Source organism: Morus notabilis, unplaced genomic scaffold (genome assembly GCF_000414095.1).
Source record: "Morus notabilis unplaced genomic scaffold, ASM41409v2 Scaffold1309, whole genome shotgun sequence".
NCBI lineage: Eukaryota > Viridiplantae > Streptophyta > Magnoliopsida > Rosales > Moraceae > Morus > Morus notabilis.
This window is the reverse complement of record NW_010363772.1, coordinates 131,694-148,947: the sequence shown is the minus strand read 5'-3', so window position 1 is coordinate 148,947 and position 17,254 is coordinate 131,694. Positions and strand designations below refer to the sequence as shown.

At 35.1% G+C, this 17,254-nt stretch overlaps 3 protein-coding genes across 3 annotated transcripts in view; 2 read left to right on the top strand and 1 right to left on the bottom strand.

Annotated features, from left to right (window-relative positions):
• The first annotated feature begins 899 nt into the window (after positions 1–899).
• LOC21391336 (F-box/WD-40 repeat-containing protein At3g52030) lies at positions 900–4,554 on the top strand. The gene is made up of 9 exons (XM_010104975.2): positions 900–1,127; positions 1,207–1,404; positions 2,079–2,133; positions 2,608–2,706; positions 2,906–3,009; positions 3,292–3,381; positions 3,705–3,844; positions 3,985–4,069; positions 4,163–4,554. Exons 1-9 carry the CDS (start codon positions 985–987, stop codon positions 4,521–4,523), a joined length of 1,275 nt encoding a protein of 424 aa, XP_010103277.1. The 5' UTR covers positions 900–984; the 3' UTR covers positions 4,524–4,554.
• A 1,170-nt stretch (positions 4,555–5,724) lies between these two features.
• On the top strand, positions 5,725–6,692 carry LOC21391335 (N-terminal acetyltransferase A complex catalytic subunit NAA10). The gene has a single exon (XM_010104974.2). The coding sequence runs from the start codon at positions 5,921–5,923 to the stop codon at positions 6,524–6,526; it is 606 nt and encodes a 201-aa protein (XP_010103276.1). The 5' UTR covers positions 5,725–5,920; the 3' UTR covers positions 6,527–6,692.
• A 6,167-nt stretch (positions 6,693–12,859) lies between these two features.
• Positions 12,860–17,254, bottom strand: part of LOC21391334 (protein PNS1) — an 11,317-nt gene continuing 6,922 nt past the window's right edge. The window contains exons 4-7 of the mRNA XM_024170043.1: positions 16,040–16,351; positions 14,704–15,615; positions 14,034–14,267; positions 12,860–13,570 (exon numbers count right to left, since the gene is read on the bottom strand). Coding sequence (XP_024025811.1) covers positions 13,382–13,570; positions 14,034–14,267; positions 14,704–15,615; positions 16,040–16,351 — 1,647 coding nt within the window. The 3' untranslated portion in view covers positions 12,860–13,381. The remainder of the gene's footprint in view (positions 13,571–14,033; positions 14,268–14,703; positions 15,616–16,039; positions 16,352–17,254) is intronic.

Below are 17,254 nucleotides of genomic sequence, written 5' to 3'. Positions count from 1 at the left end.
TTGCTTGATATATCTATGAATCAGACCTATTTAATAAAACTGGCATTCAACATAAAACATTACATCGTTGTCGTATACCTGTCTGGAACTATATGACATAAACCATTGTCGTTTTTTCGTTCCACTACTCAATGTTAACACGAAAGTAGGGACCTCTACGATTAAAAAAAACGACAATAAAAAGTCAATTAACAGAAAATGATAATGAAAGTAGTGGAACGAAAAAACGACACCCAAAGCCAAAAGAGTGAGGTTAACGAAAAGCGATGCCAAAAAGTGCCAAGTGGACCGGCTCAAAGCGAAAACGACAATAGCACGTATTCTTCAAAAACCATCAACACAACAACACGACATGAATTATGGTGTCGCCGATGTAGTAATATAAAACGAATGACAACATGAAAAGGAAACTACAATAAATGTAGCAGTCTTGCACCACAGGATACCAATAATCTAATCACATACTAATCCAGCCGCGCTGTCACTTGTCAATACGGGAAAACGACAGAAAACTTCCGCATCATACTACGACATCCATTAGATGAAAACAAGAATAATAAGTAGTACCTTTCAAAAACTTGCAATACAAAAATACTAACTCACTTTTCTCTCTTTATCACTTAATCTCAATTTTTATTTAAATAATAATATATGATAATAATAAAATCCATTTATAAAACAACAAATGCATAAATAATAATAAAAATGACAGAAAAAGTCACACTACCATTTGTCATGCACCGTCGAGGATCATAAACAACACATAATGCGAGTCGCTAATTTAAGGTGAACGACACCACAAGATGAAAACGACAACAAAAATTGAACCGCAGAGACCGACAGACGTATCCTATGTCAATAACCGAAAACGACATCCACTCGCGCCATTTACGGCTAGTTAAAGATTAAAGAAAGTTTTATCGTCGCTGAAGCCAATCTCTCCGACAAATTTTCCTCGCCGCGCTGAGAGCTCGCCGGCGGCGAATGGACCCCACTCCGGCCGGCAACAAGAAGAGGCATGGAGGTCCGACCACAATCCACTCTCTCGAACACGACATCCTCTGTATCGTCTTCTCCTTCCTGGACCTCTTCGACCTCGTCCGCTCCTCCGCCGTCTGCAAATCCTGGTACCTCTTTCTCTCTCTTACTTCTCTCTCTAGAGAAATCGAAGCTCAAAATCGAAAATTTTGGTCGTTGTTATTGAAGGAACGCGATTATCAACAAGTCTAAGCTGCTCCAAGTCTTCTACTTGAAGCAGCGGAGGAAGATGGGTTTCGTGGGTTACTCCGAGAGTTCGGAGAAGTCACTGAATGTTTATTTGGAGGAGATGGCCATGGAGCGTCACCGGTTGGCATTGCGAGAAGGAGAGATTGGTGTGGATCAATGGAAAGGCCATTCTCTCGGGTAAATTTCCTTGATTTTTTATGCAGAATTTTCTGAAATCCATGCTTCTTCAGTATGGAACTTTCCTTTCTTTTTTTTTTTTTTTTTTTTTTTTCCTTTTTTTTTGCTGGGAAAGCTCTGGTTGTGGTTTTACTTTCTCCAATCTTTTTAATCTACATTGTTAAAGGTTTAAACTTTTATTTCTCATGCATTTATAGACTTTCTTGCCTCATGTATGGCTTTTACACTTGATATTGGGCAAATTTTAGATTCAAATTGTAAATATTCGCCGATTTGTTGTATTACATTTTGAAGACATCACGTGTTTTAAATTTTTAATAAACTTGTAGTTTTGGATACTTTCTCCTTTCTGTTAAACCCCTCATTGTCAAAAAGTTAAGAGCTTTGTCAAGTTCTTATGCAATTGAAATCGATGGACTTTTCTTGCGTTTATATTTTCATTTTATAGTTTATACATTTTGCTTACGCGTTTGAAATTTCCCATTAAACATCAGCCACATTGTAGAATATTATTAGCTGTTAAAGTTGTAAAAAATTGCCAATGACAAAGTTGTAGGACTCTACGACAATATTGAGTTGGATGTGCTGTTTTTTTATTAAAAAGCTGTAGGGCTCCACGAGAATATTGGTTCGGATGTAATGTACTTCATGTGTTCTTACATTGATTTCTTTAGGGTGAAGCAGTGCCGAATGAAGATGGGCTTGCTTCTTACTGGTGTTGGTGATAAGGTAATTCTTAATTCAGACATGAGTCACGAGTCGAACATTACGTTTCTGAAAATTTTCATCGACTTATAATCAGTCAGTCTAGCAAGAATTACTTGTCTTTACATGAAAAGGAGAGACTATAATTCTAATGCTGATATGATGAAGATTATCATGTGTAAGTTTCTTATGTAGACGCTTTTTATTTTACTAATCGGCAATCATCTCGGCTCTCCTAAGCTTATCTTTCTTGCACTGTCCTTTCTTCCTTTCTTGCAAAGTAAGGCTGTTTGGTCTTGTTTGCCCTTTCCAAGCCCTCATGGTACCTTCAAATAAAAAGGATTGTTGTTTGACTTCTTCTCTCAATTTAAGATAGTTATTTCTCCGTTTGATAGATTTTTTTTTAATATTTTATTTTTGTACTCAAATCTAGAGCTTTTTACTCGTGAAGTATTCTGCATCAGAAGCTTACTATTTTTTTGCTGGATCTTATGCTAGGTTATGCGGCTTTGGTCGTTAGAGAATTATAATTGTGTAGAAGAATATTCAACACCAGACACAGCCTCTCTAGTTGACTTTGATTTCGATGAGAGCAAGGTAAAAATGACTTGTGTAAACTGCTACCATCACATTCTAGACCGACAGTTCATTTTTATAGCATGCCAATGTTGTTTTGATATTTTGTATAGCGTAGTTAGCTCATTATTGTTGTTGGTAAGCATGGAATTCGCAAATTTAACATTTTTCCTTCTTATATTTGTAACTTTTTTTTTTTTTTTTGAAATATGTACTACAGATTGTTGGATTGCTTGGCACCCGGTTATGTATATGGAGGCGAAGTGGGACAAAAAGTATGTTTCCTTCCCGTGAGGGTACCTTTGCTAAGGGTCTATGCATGCGGTATGCTGCTTGATAGTCCTTTTTATCTTAAATTTGTTGCAATTGCTTAGTTTGTCACGTTGTCAGCATGATTAAAACGAATAACATAAAGCTGGAATTAGGAAACAGTGAACGAGACAAATTGCAATCTGTTTTGCGTATTAACCTGGGAACCATGCATTGTATTGGACTGACCTTCTATGATTAATTGTTTTGACCATATCCTTAGTCCCATCCAAACAAATACGTTCTGGCTTAATTTAGTGATGTTAACTTTAACTGTCAATTCTTTTCTGTTCATAGTTACTTTGATCCAGAGGCTGTGGTTGGGTGTGAAGATGGAACTGCTCGTGTATTTGACATGTACAGTAAGAGTTGTTCTCGGATAATTAGGTAGGCAGAAAAGAAATTTTCTAATTTGGATTCTGTGCTCTCTTACTTTTGCCAGATTACCATCAAATTTTAGCTGCCAAGCATATATTGATTATATATGATGTTCTGAATTTGCTTTGTTTTCTTGCGATGCGAATTGCTATGTTGTATCACTAAATAAAAATGTTATGCTTCTGATCAACCATCTTTCCTCTGGTTTATTTTGCAACTTAGCACGGAGGTTTCTATTGAAGGGAACGGTTCTCTTCTTCTTAAACAGCTCTTTGAAAAGGGACATGGTTTTCATCAATCAAGTTTATGTGATTCTACTTTTCTTTTTGCAGGATGCATGATGGGCCATTATCATGCTTAGATTTGAGAGATGATCAATTGATAATCAGCGGTTCCTCTCTCGGTAGCGTCTCCATATCAGGTCTCTTATCTGATCAGCGGATAGCGAAGCTAAGATCAAGAAATTCCACAGGTTAGATAGTCTTCCTACCATCTTAGGGATGTTATGCTTCTTTCGAAATATTACTTGGTTTCACACAATATATAAATCGAGTAATGCGGGATCTTTGCTCAAGATACAAAGCATAGCTTTAATTTCGTACTTTCCCCCAGACTTGAGGGCTTTGTCTTTTAACCCATGCTCTCACCTGGTGTTTGCTGGATCAACTTCTGGTTATACAACTTGTTGGGACCTTAGGTATGTACTGTGATAGATGCTCTAGATAATATGTCATATTAAACAGTCGGTATCTTTGAATTCATAATCCACTTTCTCTGTTACATCTTATAGGACAATGAGAATTTTGTGGGACAAACGAGTAAGCCCGAATGTCATATATTCCTTGCAACATCTGGGAAATGACAGGTCGACTTTAGTTGTTGGAGGAATAGATGGTGTGGTACGTCTTATAAACCAGAACACAGGTGAAATTCTTTCCAGCATAGTCTTGGAAGGCAAAATGTTATCTGGCTCTCGGGGCAATTATGGAGTCGTTGAGAGAGCGAAAGGGAGAAGGCTTGCGGAAGATACCCACATCGACAGTATTCCTAGAAGCGATCGACCTCCCATTACTTGCTTGGCTGTTGGGATGAAGAAGATAGTGACCACACACAACAGCAAGTACATCAGAATGTGGAAATTCAGAAACTGAGATACAATTCTTCATGTGTGCTTAATATGGCGTTTACTTTTTTTTTTCCTGTTTGTTTTGAACTTTAGATTTAGTTGATTTTACTTTGTTGATGAATGATTTGTTGAAGTTCAAGAGTGTAGATCTGATAAGTACATTGATTCTATGTTGTCTTCTTGATATCGTTAATCTTCTTGTAGTTCCTACTTAATTAAATGGAGCAAATTTTAGAATGAGGAAAAGTTAGGAAAATCAAGAGGTAGAAGCACTTCCATTGGAAAGAGGCTGAAGTCGGTGTCGTTTTAAAATTTTGTTTTTGAGATTGTTCTTTGGTCACGAGCATAGTTGTTTTTTCAATTTCTTTCGTTTTAAATATGTTCTCATTTACAAGTTACTGTTTTCAATTGTAATTGTTGTAGTTTTTTAAAAAAATCATGTAGTTTATGAATGCTCATGTCGTTTGTATTTTACTGTCGTTTGTTAGAGATGTCGTTATTTTTTGAATGTTGTCTTTAATAAACATTTTCCTCTTAAAACTGCTGTCGTGGTTTGTCATTATTTTTCATTTTTAGAATCAGTGTCGTTTCCCTAGACTCGTTGCTCTATTTTAATGTCGTTTCGAGATATGCACCTTTTTTTTCAGATTGTAGCATTTCAAAATTAGTTTTATTTTCGAGATATGTCTTCTATTATTTGATGTTGTCGTTTTTTCAAATTATTGCTTAGATTAACGTCGTTTTGTCGTTGTTAAAAGACGTTGTCGTTTTGAACAGTCATTGCATGGCAATGTGGGCCTTCTGTTGGGTCATGAAGCCCAATCAAACCTGCTTAATATGCCTTCGCCTTCAAGATCTATGTTATTGTCGTTTTCAAAATCTGTATCGTTTCCAAGACTGATGACACTCTATTGCATGTTGTTTTCGAGACTGTATCAGTTCTTCCTACTGCTGCCTTTTAATATCAAATCAATTGTCCTCTTTAAAATGCTGTCGTTTATATGTTATTGTCAGTTGATTTGTAATTAATTAATGTTGTCGTCCCATTACTGTCGTTTTCTAGAATAATATCGTTTCAATTCTATTGTCGTTTGTTGGACAAGCCATCGTTTTTCATATTTTGCTGTGTTAGCACTTGATGTTGTCGTTTCGGACTCAGTACAAACTTTTTGTCGTTTATTTATTACTAATGTTCTTCAAGCTCAATCAAACCCATTTGCAGAGCCAAACCCATTAGAAAGCCCATTTATCAAATCCAATTAGCCCTTACTTCGTCCTCTCCTCTCTCTCTCTCTCTCTCTCTCCGATCTCTTCTTCTTCAACCTCACAACCAAAATCAAATCCGACCCATATATCCTCAATCACAAACCCTAGAACCAGAGAAACCCTATAAGCTCCGATCATCCCCAACCAAAACCAGCCATGGTGTGCATACGCAAGGCGACGATCGACGACCTTCTGGCGATGCAAGCATGCAATCTGTTCTGCCTCCCGGAGAACTACCAGATGAAGTACTACCTCTACCACATCCTCTCATGGCCGCAGCTCCTCTACGTCGCCGAGGACTACAACGGCCGCATCGTCGGCTACGTCCTCGCCAAGATGGAAGAGGAGAGCAACGAGTGCCACGGCCACATCACCTCCCTCGCCGTCCTCCGCACCCACCGCAAGCTCGGCCTCGCCACCAAGCTCATGAGCGCCGCCCAGAACGCCATGGAACAGGTTTTCGGCGCCGAGTATGTCTCTCTCCATGTCCGCAAGAGCAACAGAGCCGCTTTCAATCTCTACACCGAAACCCTAGGGTACAAGATTCATGATGTCGAGGCTAAGTACTACGCCGATGGAGAAGACGCCTACGACATGAGGAAGGAGTTGAAAGGGAAGAAGAGCCATGGCCATGGACATGGAGGTCATGGTCATGGTCATGGACAGGGACATGGACATCATCACCATCATCACCATGAGCATGGCGGCGGCTGCTGCTCCGGCGAAGCCAAAGGGGTTACTGCCAAGGCGGATTCTAAATAATCCGGCTGAGGAAGAAATGGAGGAAGGAGACAATTGTCGGTAGAAAAAAAAAAGCTGAATTTTTCATTTTTCCCTTCCTTATTTATTACCGGATTGTGGTGTTTTGTTAACTGAATAATGCCCTTTTGGGATTGGGGAATTTACAGTCGAGTTTTTTTATGTAGAATTACTGAAGTATGAATATACCCTTTGTGTTCCTAATGTTTTTGGGTCATTTTGCCAAAAGGTTTATATGTGATTTCAAGTACTGTTTTTGGTCTTTCTTGAGCTAGAATCTGATTTCAGTCTTGGACTGTTTTATGGTAGAATAGCTATAGGATCGTGACTTAATGATATATGCACCCTTTGTTTTTCAACTATATTTGTATCAGTACCCTTCTCTCTCTCTCTCTGTTTTTTTTTTTTTTTTTTTTTTCCGCTTGAGCTAGAATTGGTTCTTCTATCGAGTGTGTATCTACCAATTCATAATGCACTGTAATTGGACATAAGGAAGGGAATCAAACACTCGGTCCAAGTGTATACGTGCCCATTAGGTGAAATTGGATTGTTATTTTAGCAATTATATTTATGAATGAAAAAAAATGGGAAACATTCCTTTCATTGTTATTTTGGGAGTTTTGTTCTTTAGCATGGGCTATATGATCATGTCTTGTTGTTCATCGACTTACTATACTATCCTTGATTGGTGTGTTATAGAGCTTTGGATGCGCATTTGGAAATGGCAGTTTGGTGAGCAGTTGGGAATTTGGATATTGACTTGATGTAGTCTAGCAATATAGAAGATTTAGTATTTTGTTGATATGAGTTGATACTTGATAATCATAGTTAGGCTATTAGTATTTAGGTTATAATAGCTATTTCACCACTCGCAACCTTTGGTTTGCTCACATTGCTCTCTTAAATTTTTTTTTTCCTGGTATATCCAATCTAAGGGTTGAATCTTGTTTTTCTTTTAATATTGTTTTGCAAGGAAACCGATGTACTTCAAATTAGAGATCATCGCGCTTTGTTGAGTTTTAGTTGCTACAGTTTTTTCTCTTACATAAAAGAGTGAGTTGGGATTTGAGTTGTGAAAAGAACACTCTGAAAGTTTTGGTATTTATGAAAGGCGTATGCTAGGGATAAGTGAGGTATTGATTTTCTTCAGCCTTTGCTGAATTGAGCAACTGAGTTACAGACCTGAGTTTTTCCACTTTTGAATATACTCCAGGTTTAGTATAGTCGTATTGAATTTGACCAGTTAATGATCTTGCTTGGTTATGTTTAATCTAACCATAAAGCTATGGCGATTCTCCTGTGTCCTAGGTCATCCTATGTCATGTTACGCATTTTTTTTCTTTTTGGTTTATAATTGCTCCGGTTAATGCTTGGTTTTTCATTTGATTGTCATTTATTTGATGATGTGTCGTTTCCGTAGTTGGTGTTGTTTCGAGTTGATGTTATTTTTGAGTTTTGCTCGGATTTTGGTTATTATAATATCGTTTCCGATGATATTGTTCTTTATACCAATTTATGTTTGTGTTTATAGGTGTATTGCCGTTCTCATGCAGTCGTGGTAGGGTTATGTTTTCGTATCACTGTTGTTTCTTCAATTCGTATTGTTTACAAATTACAACCGTGTTGCACTTTGTGTAGGCTATAGGGTGGTTTGTTGCCGTTTTTCGTGGCAGTAGTCGTATTACTTTTTTTTTTTTTTTTTGCACTGGTAGTCTTATTACTCTGTGGTCGATGTTGATCAATGATTTTGTTTGTTTTTAGGTTTTTGTCGTTTTTCAAGTTAATGTCGCTTTTGCAATCTCTATTAATCGCTGTTGTATTTTATGTAATGTCGCTGTTGTAGTTATTTTTTATTATCATTGTTTTCTATCTTGCTGCTCCGCTTTTATTTGTTGTTGTTTCTAAAGTTCACTGTCGTTTATATTTCTTATTGGAATATTGTCGTTCTCTAAGGCTTTGTCGTTTTTCTGTCCTTTTTCGATGGAACAATAAAATCAAAATTCAGTCATTTCCGTTCATGGATTCTTACGGTTTGCTATGAAATATGAATCATAACTTATGATTATGAAGTCGCTTTTACGATATCCTTAATGTCGGGCTTTTTTATTTGTTTATGATTTTAATGTTGTTTCTTTTTTATTGTGGTTTCTATGGTTTTGTCGTTTCTGGCCTTTTTTGTTGAACAATTATATCAAGGGTTAAGTACAAAAATTCTCTTTAAATTATACTCGGCGTAACACTTTGCTTTATGACCTTTAAAACTTAACTTCATTCTCCCTAAATAATGAAATATTAACAAAAAATACCACCATTTATTATGTTTTTAACTGAAATTGACATCTAATTTGTTATTTTGAGAGTATTTTGATAATTTTATGGTTTAAAATTTAATTTGAATTGAAACTAATTTAAATATTAGAAAAAAAAACTTCATAAATTTTTTTATTCTACCAAAAAAATTCATTAAAATTTTAACTTACATTCAATCAATAATGGATATATCATAATTAAAATTTTAAAATTTAAATTAATTTTAAATTCAAACTAAATTTTAACACATAAAACTACTAAAATAGTTAATTTTTGTTAAAAAAATATGATGGGGGGAGCTCTTTTGTTTATATCTCATTATTCAGGAGAAAATATGTAACGTTTTAAAGATTAAGGGGTTCAGTTATTACAAGAGGTATAATTCAGGGAGAATTTTTATAATTCATCATTTATACCAAAATTGAGTTATTTCCGCTCATGAAATCTTGTTGTTTAATGTTGCTTTTTTTTTTTTTAAATTTGATTATGATTTTAATGTCGTTAAATTACTTATTGTCATTTCTTAGGTTTTGTCATTTTCTGGCGCTTTTGGTTGACCAATAATATCAAAATTGAGTTATTTCCGTTTATGAGATTCTTAATGGTTACTATGCTATTTCCGTTTATGAGATTCTTAATGGTTACTATGATTATGAAGTCGCTTCTACCATGTCCTTAATGTCGTTTCCTTTTTATCATCGTTTCTATGTTTTATTGTCGTTTTGACAGCTAATATTGTTTTTGAGCGTTCTTACTCGTATCTTTTGCGATCATTGGTACTGCTCTTAGATTTTGAGGTATCTCACTAGTTTTATATCTACGTTTTAAACTATAGGTATTTGGTTGCGGTGTTTTACTTGGGAATTATAAAATTGTAATTCTTGTACTAAATTTGAGAATATGCAAGCTCCATTCCCACCTTAGAGATTAAGATTACTGTATACTAAATGCTTCCAAAACGATTAATTTAGATGATTTTAGAATCGTTAAAATTTGTTTATGTTAAGATCTCGTTTAACATACAAGTTCATATCGTAATTTTAATTATGACTTTTAAAATTTAAAATTTTTTAAGAAAAAAACACTGTAACATAACTCATGTACCAAACAAATACCAAGTCGTTGAATCTGCTTTTTCTCCTCGTACCTTCGTGCATTAATAGTTGAGTCCAGTTATCTAGCAACCAAAAATATATTCTCATCTTATCTACAGAAGTAGTGAATATTTGGCTTCTATCCCAGAAGCTTCTCATATCCAAATTACCTAACCACGTGGGCCCATACAGCGTGAAAACTCATTCCTATTGGATTCTAAGATGTTCTTCAAGTCTCTGGAATATATATATATATACCAAACGTTGTAATCATGCCAAGAATAATAATCAATAAATTGAAAAACTTTGTTGGTGGGTGTCATTGTCGATCTTATTCCCACTTTTAAATATTATTGACAAAGGCAATGAAACTTTACATATAAACCAATCAGAAGTGGTTCTATGGGACCTATTGTCAATCACAATTTCAGTAAAATTGTATTAAAACACATTCATTTAGCATTTTGCTTGTGATTTAATGGAGTTGGATTAGAAAGGCATTAATGAAGTGAAGTTGGACAAGACCCCCCACTAATTGGAACAAAAGCTTACCAATAAATGAAGCCTATAAAAGTGATTTTCAACTTTGGATGGATACAATCCAACAATTTTGTTGGAATATGGAGTCAGATTTTTTTTTAATTTTTTTGGCGTATGTTGGTATAATTAAGAGTGGGATTTTGCATGACAAGTAAACACGTATAAAGCTACTAACACAAAGTTATAGTATAATTTCTTCCCCATATAACTTTAAGCATGTCTTAAGAGTAATTCGTCACAAATTTTTAATAATGTCATTTGAGTTGCAGAATCCTCCTTCTATATATATATATATATCACACACACACATACATACACTGCTAGTCGATTCCTTTTTGTTTTTTTTAAGCTCCATTTTCACAAGAGCTTTCGATTGAAACCAAAATATCAAAAGTAGAGGGCAGGTGGCACGTGATCACTCTTTGTCCAATCATTCAATTTTTGACTACCTTGATTGATATGCATTTGCAATGTAATTGAAAAAAAAAAAAAGCATGAATTTTTAAGGATTAATTTCATAAATACCTTTAAATTATTTACTTGTTTTAAAATACTATTAATGTTTTAAAACCGTTTAAAACAATTTCTGATTTATAAAAGATCACTCAAAATTCTCTTTCTATTTTCGTTTATCATTCTTTAACAGATTGTTGTGTGACACTCAAATTAAAATATTAAAACTAAGTTTAAAATAATTAATTATTAAAAGTTAATAAAGAAACTCATAATCTAATTACTAAAAGATAAATAAAAAAAAAGTTATTTCCCTTGGGCCTTGTTCCCCTATTTTCTCACAATTCACAATCCCACAGCAACTCTCTCTGATCTCTCTCTAAGATCTTGTTCAAGATCAACCAGAAACTCTATAATGAATTTCATGTTCAGCTAATTTGATTTTGATTCCTTTTGCTTTGTTCTGGAAAATCGGGGGATGAATTTCATAGCCAGAGTTATGGGCTCGATGGGACAATTGCAACTGACGGTGACGGTGACAGTGAGGATGACAATTGCGATTTCTGAGCCCAACACGGCGGCTAGCTATGGACTTTGTTGGGTGTGGATCTACCATGAGTGGTGCGGATCTAACAGAGGGAAATGGTGGTGCAAATCTAGGTTCTGATGTTAAGTTTTATTTTTTTTATTATTTTGTTAAGAAAAATCCTTCTAGTGATGGTATTCTGATCACCATAGCCTATAAACCAAATTCATGTTCGTGGTTGATTTTGGGTTTGCGAATCTTCTTGTCCTTGTTCTTGCACTGGGAATTGCTTTGAATGTGAAGATCATCCTCATAGCTTTTTTTTAGTAATTTGAGAGTGATAGAACAAAGTGGGAGACATAGAGAGATGGCAACCATCCATTTTTTTAAGGAATCAAGCTGATATGTTTTTCTAATTTTTATTTTGTATGTTTTTAATTACTCTTTTAATTTTATCTGATTTGTGTGATTTTATATTAAAGTTAATAGGTTAATAGGTTTTTTCATTACTAATTAAATTTTATCTTTTAAAACGTATTTCTCACACCATTAATGACATGTCACCTCAATTATCGGTTAAGGTTATAGACGGAACTTGATGGTAGAGATAATTTTATCTATTTTTTATACATCAAATAGTGCTTTAAATCGTTTTGAAAAATTAGAGGATATTTTGAACCATAACATAATTTAGGGGTATTTATGAAAATTATTCTATTTTTAATTGAAAGAACTTTGAACAAAACACATTCAAAATTATGATAGGATTGTTAAAGTGGAGCAACATTAAAGTAGAAACTTTCCATGACATTTAAAGATTATAAACTCACAACTAGTCCCAAATATAATGCTTCTAGAATAATTTATCATGATTTTGCGTCTGTCAAATTAGTTCTACAACATCTTAAGCCTCGTTCATTTTATTTATTTAAATTTTTAATTTAAATTGATATGTGATTTTATATGAGAATTTTTTACTGTAGAGAAAAAGTTAGATATGACTTTTTGTGAAAACTTTTTACAGTAACAAAATTAAAATTGAAAATCCGAATTAGTGAAATGAACACGCCTTTAAATATTTCATTTTATGTTCTGTAAGATAAAGACATACCCCTAAAGAAAGTGATTACGTATTGATATTAAATGTAGATACATATATTCAATTGTGTCAAAAAAAAAATACATACATTCACTCCCGTCACGTCTGTGGAAGGGTACAACTTTATTATTAGTTTAGTCCATAAGAAATTTGAACATTAAAAATAGATTGAAAAGCACCAAATGAAGGTAGTCTTATAATTTAATCACTGCCACTAGGCTGCAAACACAATGATCTAATCCCACCTAAGAAACACATTATCAGTTAAGTGATTATTTAAACAAAAAAGAACAAAGAATAACACCTCATGGAGATTCTTCCAAGATCACATGGAATTAAATAATCAAATAATTACAGAAAATAATTGGTTTGGTGGGTCTTATTGAGCTAAAGGCAAAAAAATAAATAATGGTAGGACTTTTCAGCATGGAATATGCTAAAAATATGAGGATATAATAATTATAGGGGTAGACCAAAATACCCTTTACTTTTTCATATCCTTGTTGAGTGGAGTCTCACTTGGTTCTCATATCCTTCCAAAGCCACACCCCACTTTTTGGTTCAACTTCCTCAAACTCAAAATTCAAACAATACTATTACAAGCATTGTTCAATAATTTCAACTTGATTCTCAGTTCCTTGGTTGACCCCTTTATGAGTTTTGATCCCCATTTTGGGAGTGACCATCATGATGTGGTACAAATTTAGAAAAAGCATATTGGTCAAGCTAAAAGAGCGCCTAATACCTGTACAAAATTTTCATGCGTCACATGGAATGATCACAGCGTTGGTTGGTTACCGGTGGTGATAAAGTAGCATTGTTGATCACCTCTTAAATCATGTGTGTTGGGTTGTTGAGAATTGATGCGGTACTCGAGGCGTCCGGACAACCACATCACGGCCGGATTTCATTAAGCTGAGATGATCCTTGATTGTTTTGTCAAATAGCCTGTTTTCTGGATTCTCAGCATAGCAAACATAGTAGCAGCTCACACAGGCATGAGGCACTGCCATGGCAATCCTTGTCTGAATATGCATTAAAAAGATGAAGTCCTCACTCAGATTTCCAATCAAGACTATATTAAAAAGAAAGGGAAAATCATAAATTTCTCCTTTGAGTTTAAGTAGAATTTGATATTCAACCTTATATTCTTAAGAATTACAAAAATGTTCTTTCAGATGGTTAATCCCTTTAAAACCCCTCCCTTTTTAACTTTTTCTTCACAGGTCTTTCTAACCTTATTTGAAGGCAATCTTCATGTTTAATTGTAACCAAATCTGGTATTGGGGTGGAAATTGTAGGAGATTGACAATATGAGGGCCTACTTTTGTAATTTATAAGAATATAAGGTTGAACATTAGATTTTACTTTAATCCAGAAGAGGATTATGTAATTTTCCCATCAAGATATGTAAGTTGATCACGTGATTTGAGTGCAGAAGAGATAAATATAATATAAGAAAAAGCTGGTCAAATAAGGGCTACCAACCATAAGGTATCCTATGAAGAACACAAGGAGTGAAATGGTTGCTGTGAAACTTTGGTGCACTTTATAAGTCCAAGCAGCAGCCATAATCACGCAAACGGAGCCGCTGCAGACTCCGGTGAGGAAGCAGAGCGAGCTGGTCATGTCAGAGTCGACAACAGGCTCAATTTCTTGCCCTTCGAAGAGTCCCCACGTGTCTTGAGAGGCCCTCACAAAACCTTTCCCATATGCAGCTATCTGGTTCACAAGATAACTCTATTAAAGTTGAAGTATTCACTATGACTAATGCAGTGTATAAAAGTACAAGATTGATACTAAAAATGGGATTTGTATTTTATGTTATGTGTAGCATAATTAGTATATAAGTCAAAGATAAGAACTTGATAACAAGATTATTCAAGAAAGTATTAGATGGACTTAAATATTTAGTGGAAAAATGTTTGGTGGTCAGTATTATAGCATTATGCCTGGCTGCTTCAAAGCATTCCAGAAACTAAGAGGGCTCACAATTACATCACAATTGAGAATGACATGATTTTAAACCTAAAGAAAATAGGTAATACACTTTTGACAAAGAAGTTGCATCTAATACGTGATTTGAATATGAAACTTTTTGTCAAGAAGAAAACATTCTTCTGGTAAAAAAAATCAAAAGTACTAGATAAAAAAGTACCTGTACAAAGGCCCAGCCATTGCCATATCTGAAGATGGACTCCATGACTCTGAGACAGCAATGTGCACAAGAGAACATGAACTCATCTTCTCCTTCGAGTAAATTCAAAGCCCGAGCCACAATTCGAAGAGCTTCGATTGCAGGCACGAAGAGAGACCCGAGGCAAGCACTTCCAAGATTCTTAGTCAAGGCTCTCTGGAAGCAGAACTGAGTATTGGATTGCATTCCTCTAAGATAATACAAGGCAATCACCCTACTAACTGTTATATTCGCGACATTCCTCATCACCTCAGCAGTCCAAGCCAAGCTCAACACTAATAGGATTGTGACCAGTGGAGAGAAGTAGAAATTCAGTGCCCCAATCACTGCCAAAATCCACATAGACATCCACAAAAATCCAACCGCAAGCATTATGTAAATGGGCTTGTTCAGATCAGGGAATTTCGACACGGGCTCAAGAGATTTGACCAAAATCTTGCTGCAAAACCCGATTCTCTGAGAAACCGAGCAGGCATATAAGCCATTGCCTATTGCAAAGACAATGAAGCAGGCTCCAACACCATCAGTGGGGGCCTTCTGGAAGCAAATTAAGAGGATCCCGGCGGTTAAGGACATGAGAAAAGTGCACCAAAGTATGAAAGAAACCATGAATTTAGGCCATTCTCTGACTGCTTTTTGCCATACAAATGCAAGTGTAATGCCCAAAAGAGATGCAGCTTCTACTTGTGGGAGGAAATATTTCAACACTCTTTTCTCTTTTCTTTTGACACTTTCTGATGCTATTAAAAGCCCTTGAATTCCCTTGAATATAAGAAAGCCAACTAGCCCAATTGCCGCCACCATGTGCAGAAGGAAAAGAAAGAGAGATATCTTGTTTGTGTATGCTCTTGAATTTAGTGTTGTTATAGATGGCTGGTCAGAAAACAGAAAAATATATAAAAAAAATAAAAAATATCAGAAAAAATAAGTATATGACTGTTATGAGAGAGAACTTTGTCCTAGAAAAAAAAACCCCCAGAAAATCAATATCTCTATATCTTTGATTTCTTTGCACCATTTGGAAATTAGGGGTCAGAACTCAGAAGAAACTTTTTCAAAACAATAATTTCCTGGCCCCAAAAAAGGGAAAGAATAAAAAATCACTTGACATGAAAAAGTAACTCTAAAAAATGATCAAATCCAATACATCTTTTCACAATCTGTGAAGAACTTTAAAGAGATTAAAGGCATGACTTTCAAAACTTAACAAGATTAAGCTCATAAGATAGCTCTCCTTCTGCTTAATCTCTCGTAACAAAAATCAAAAAAGAAAAAAAAAATTGAGATTGAAATTTACTTGAGGGGTTGGTGTAGAACGAGGCTGAGAGGGATGAGAGAACTGAGAAGGAGAAGGACGAGGCTGAGAGGGGTGAGAGAACTGAGAAGGAGAAGGAGTTGCGACTCTGGTCCCACCATTAATGACAAGCCTCAAAGGGTTGGTCGGATTCAGCCTCTGCAACATGGACATGTTGAATTCTTCTGCTTCAACTTTCTTCTCATCATTTTCATTTTCCTTCTTCGCTTCCAAACCCACTCCACCTTTCTCAACATCTCTCACTTCTTCTTTCTTCTCATTTTCTCTCTCAACTCCTCCTCCATCTTCCTCTCTCTCCACCACCACCACCACCTGCAAAAACAAAAGAAGTTTCAAACTTTTGAAGAACATGAAAAAAGTGAAGAACAAAAAACCCAATAAAAATCAAAACTTTTTTGAAGTTTTTTCTTTGAAATTATCTTACAGGCACTGAGGAGGCACCCATATTGCCTTTTTTTTTTTTTTTTGGTGTGTTTGTAACGTTGTTGGGTTTTTGAAGTACGTTTCTTTCTTTCAATCTAAAGGGAGGCTGTAAACTAGAGATGACGTTGTAATTGGGAAAGATGTTTCCACCCAACCTTATGGTCGTCATAGTGTATCACCAGAATATGCGTGGGACCCACTTGGTTTAAAACACACTCTCTACCAAGGCGCGTGGGTATACGCACCGATCGGGTGGGAGTTTTTGTTATCAGTGCAGCGTGGGATGAAAAGCACGTGGGAATAGTGGTAATGTAAGAGTGTGAGAGGGTGCATGGTAATTAAGGAGAGGATTAGGGTAGGGGCTAGGCTAGGCTGGATGTATCTCAATGCAGACACATGTCATGTAAACTTTTTTTGTTTTTGGAGCTTTTTGACTTTTTTTTTTTAAATTTATTTTGTGCCAACGAACGACCACGTAGTAATAATACGAGTGTTTTTAAAAATGATGAGTCCGTTTGGTTCATGAATTAAAATCATATAATTAAAATTATTTTTAATTTATGTGTATTTTTTATAAAAAAAAATACTGTAACGAATCATAAATTATAATTTGAATCAGGGAACGAAATTCCTCTATTAAACATCACCTAAATAGTTGAGGTATTGACTTTGTGTAGAAGAAAGAAATGGACAAAGAAAAAAAAGATGCACATAATAAGAGTGACGTTAAGTTATCCCACCTTATCTTCTTTGAATATATATATATATATATAT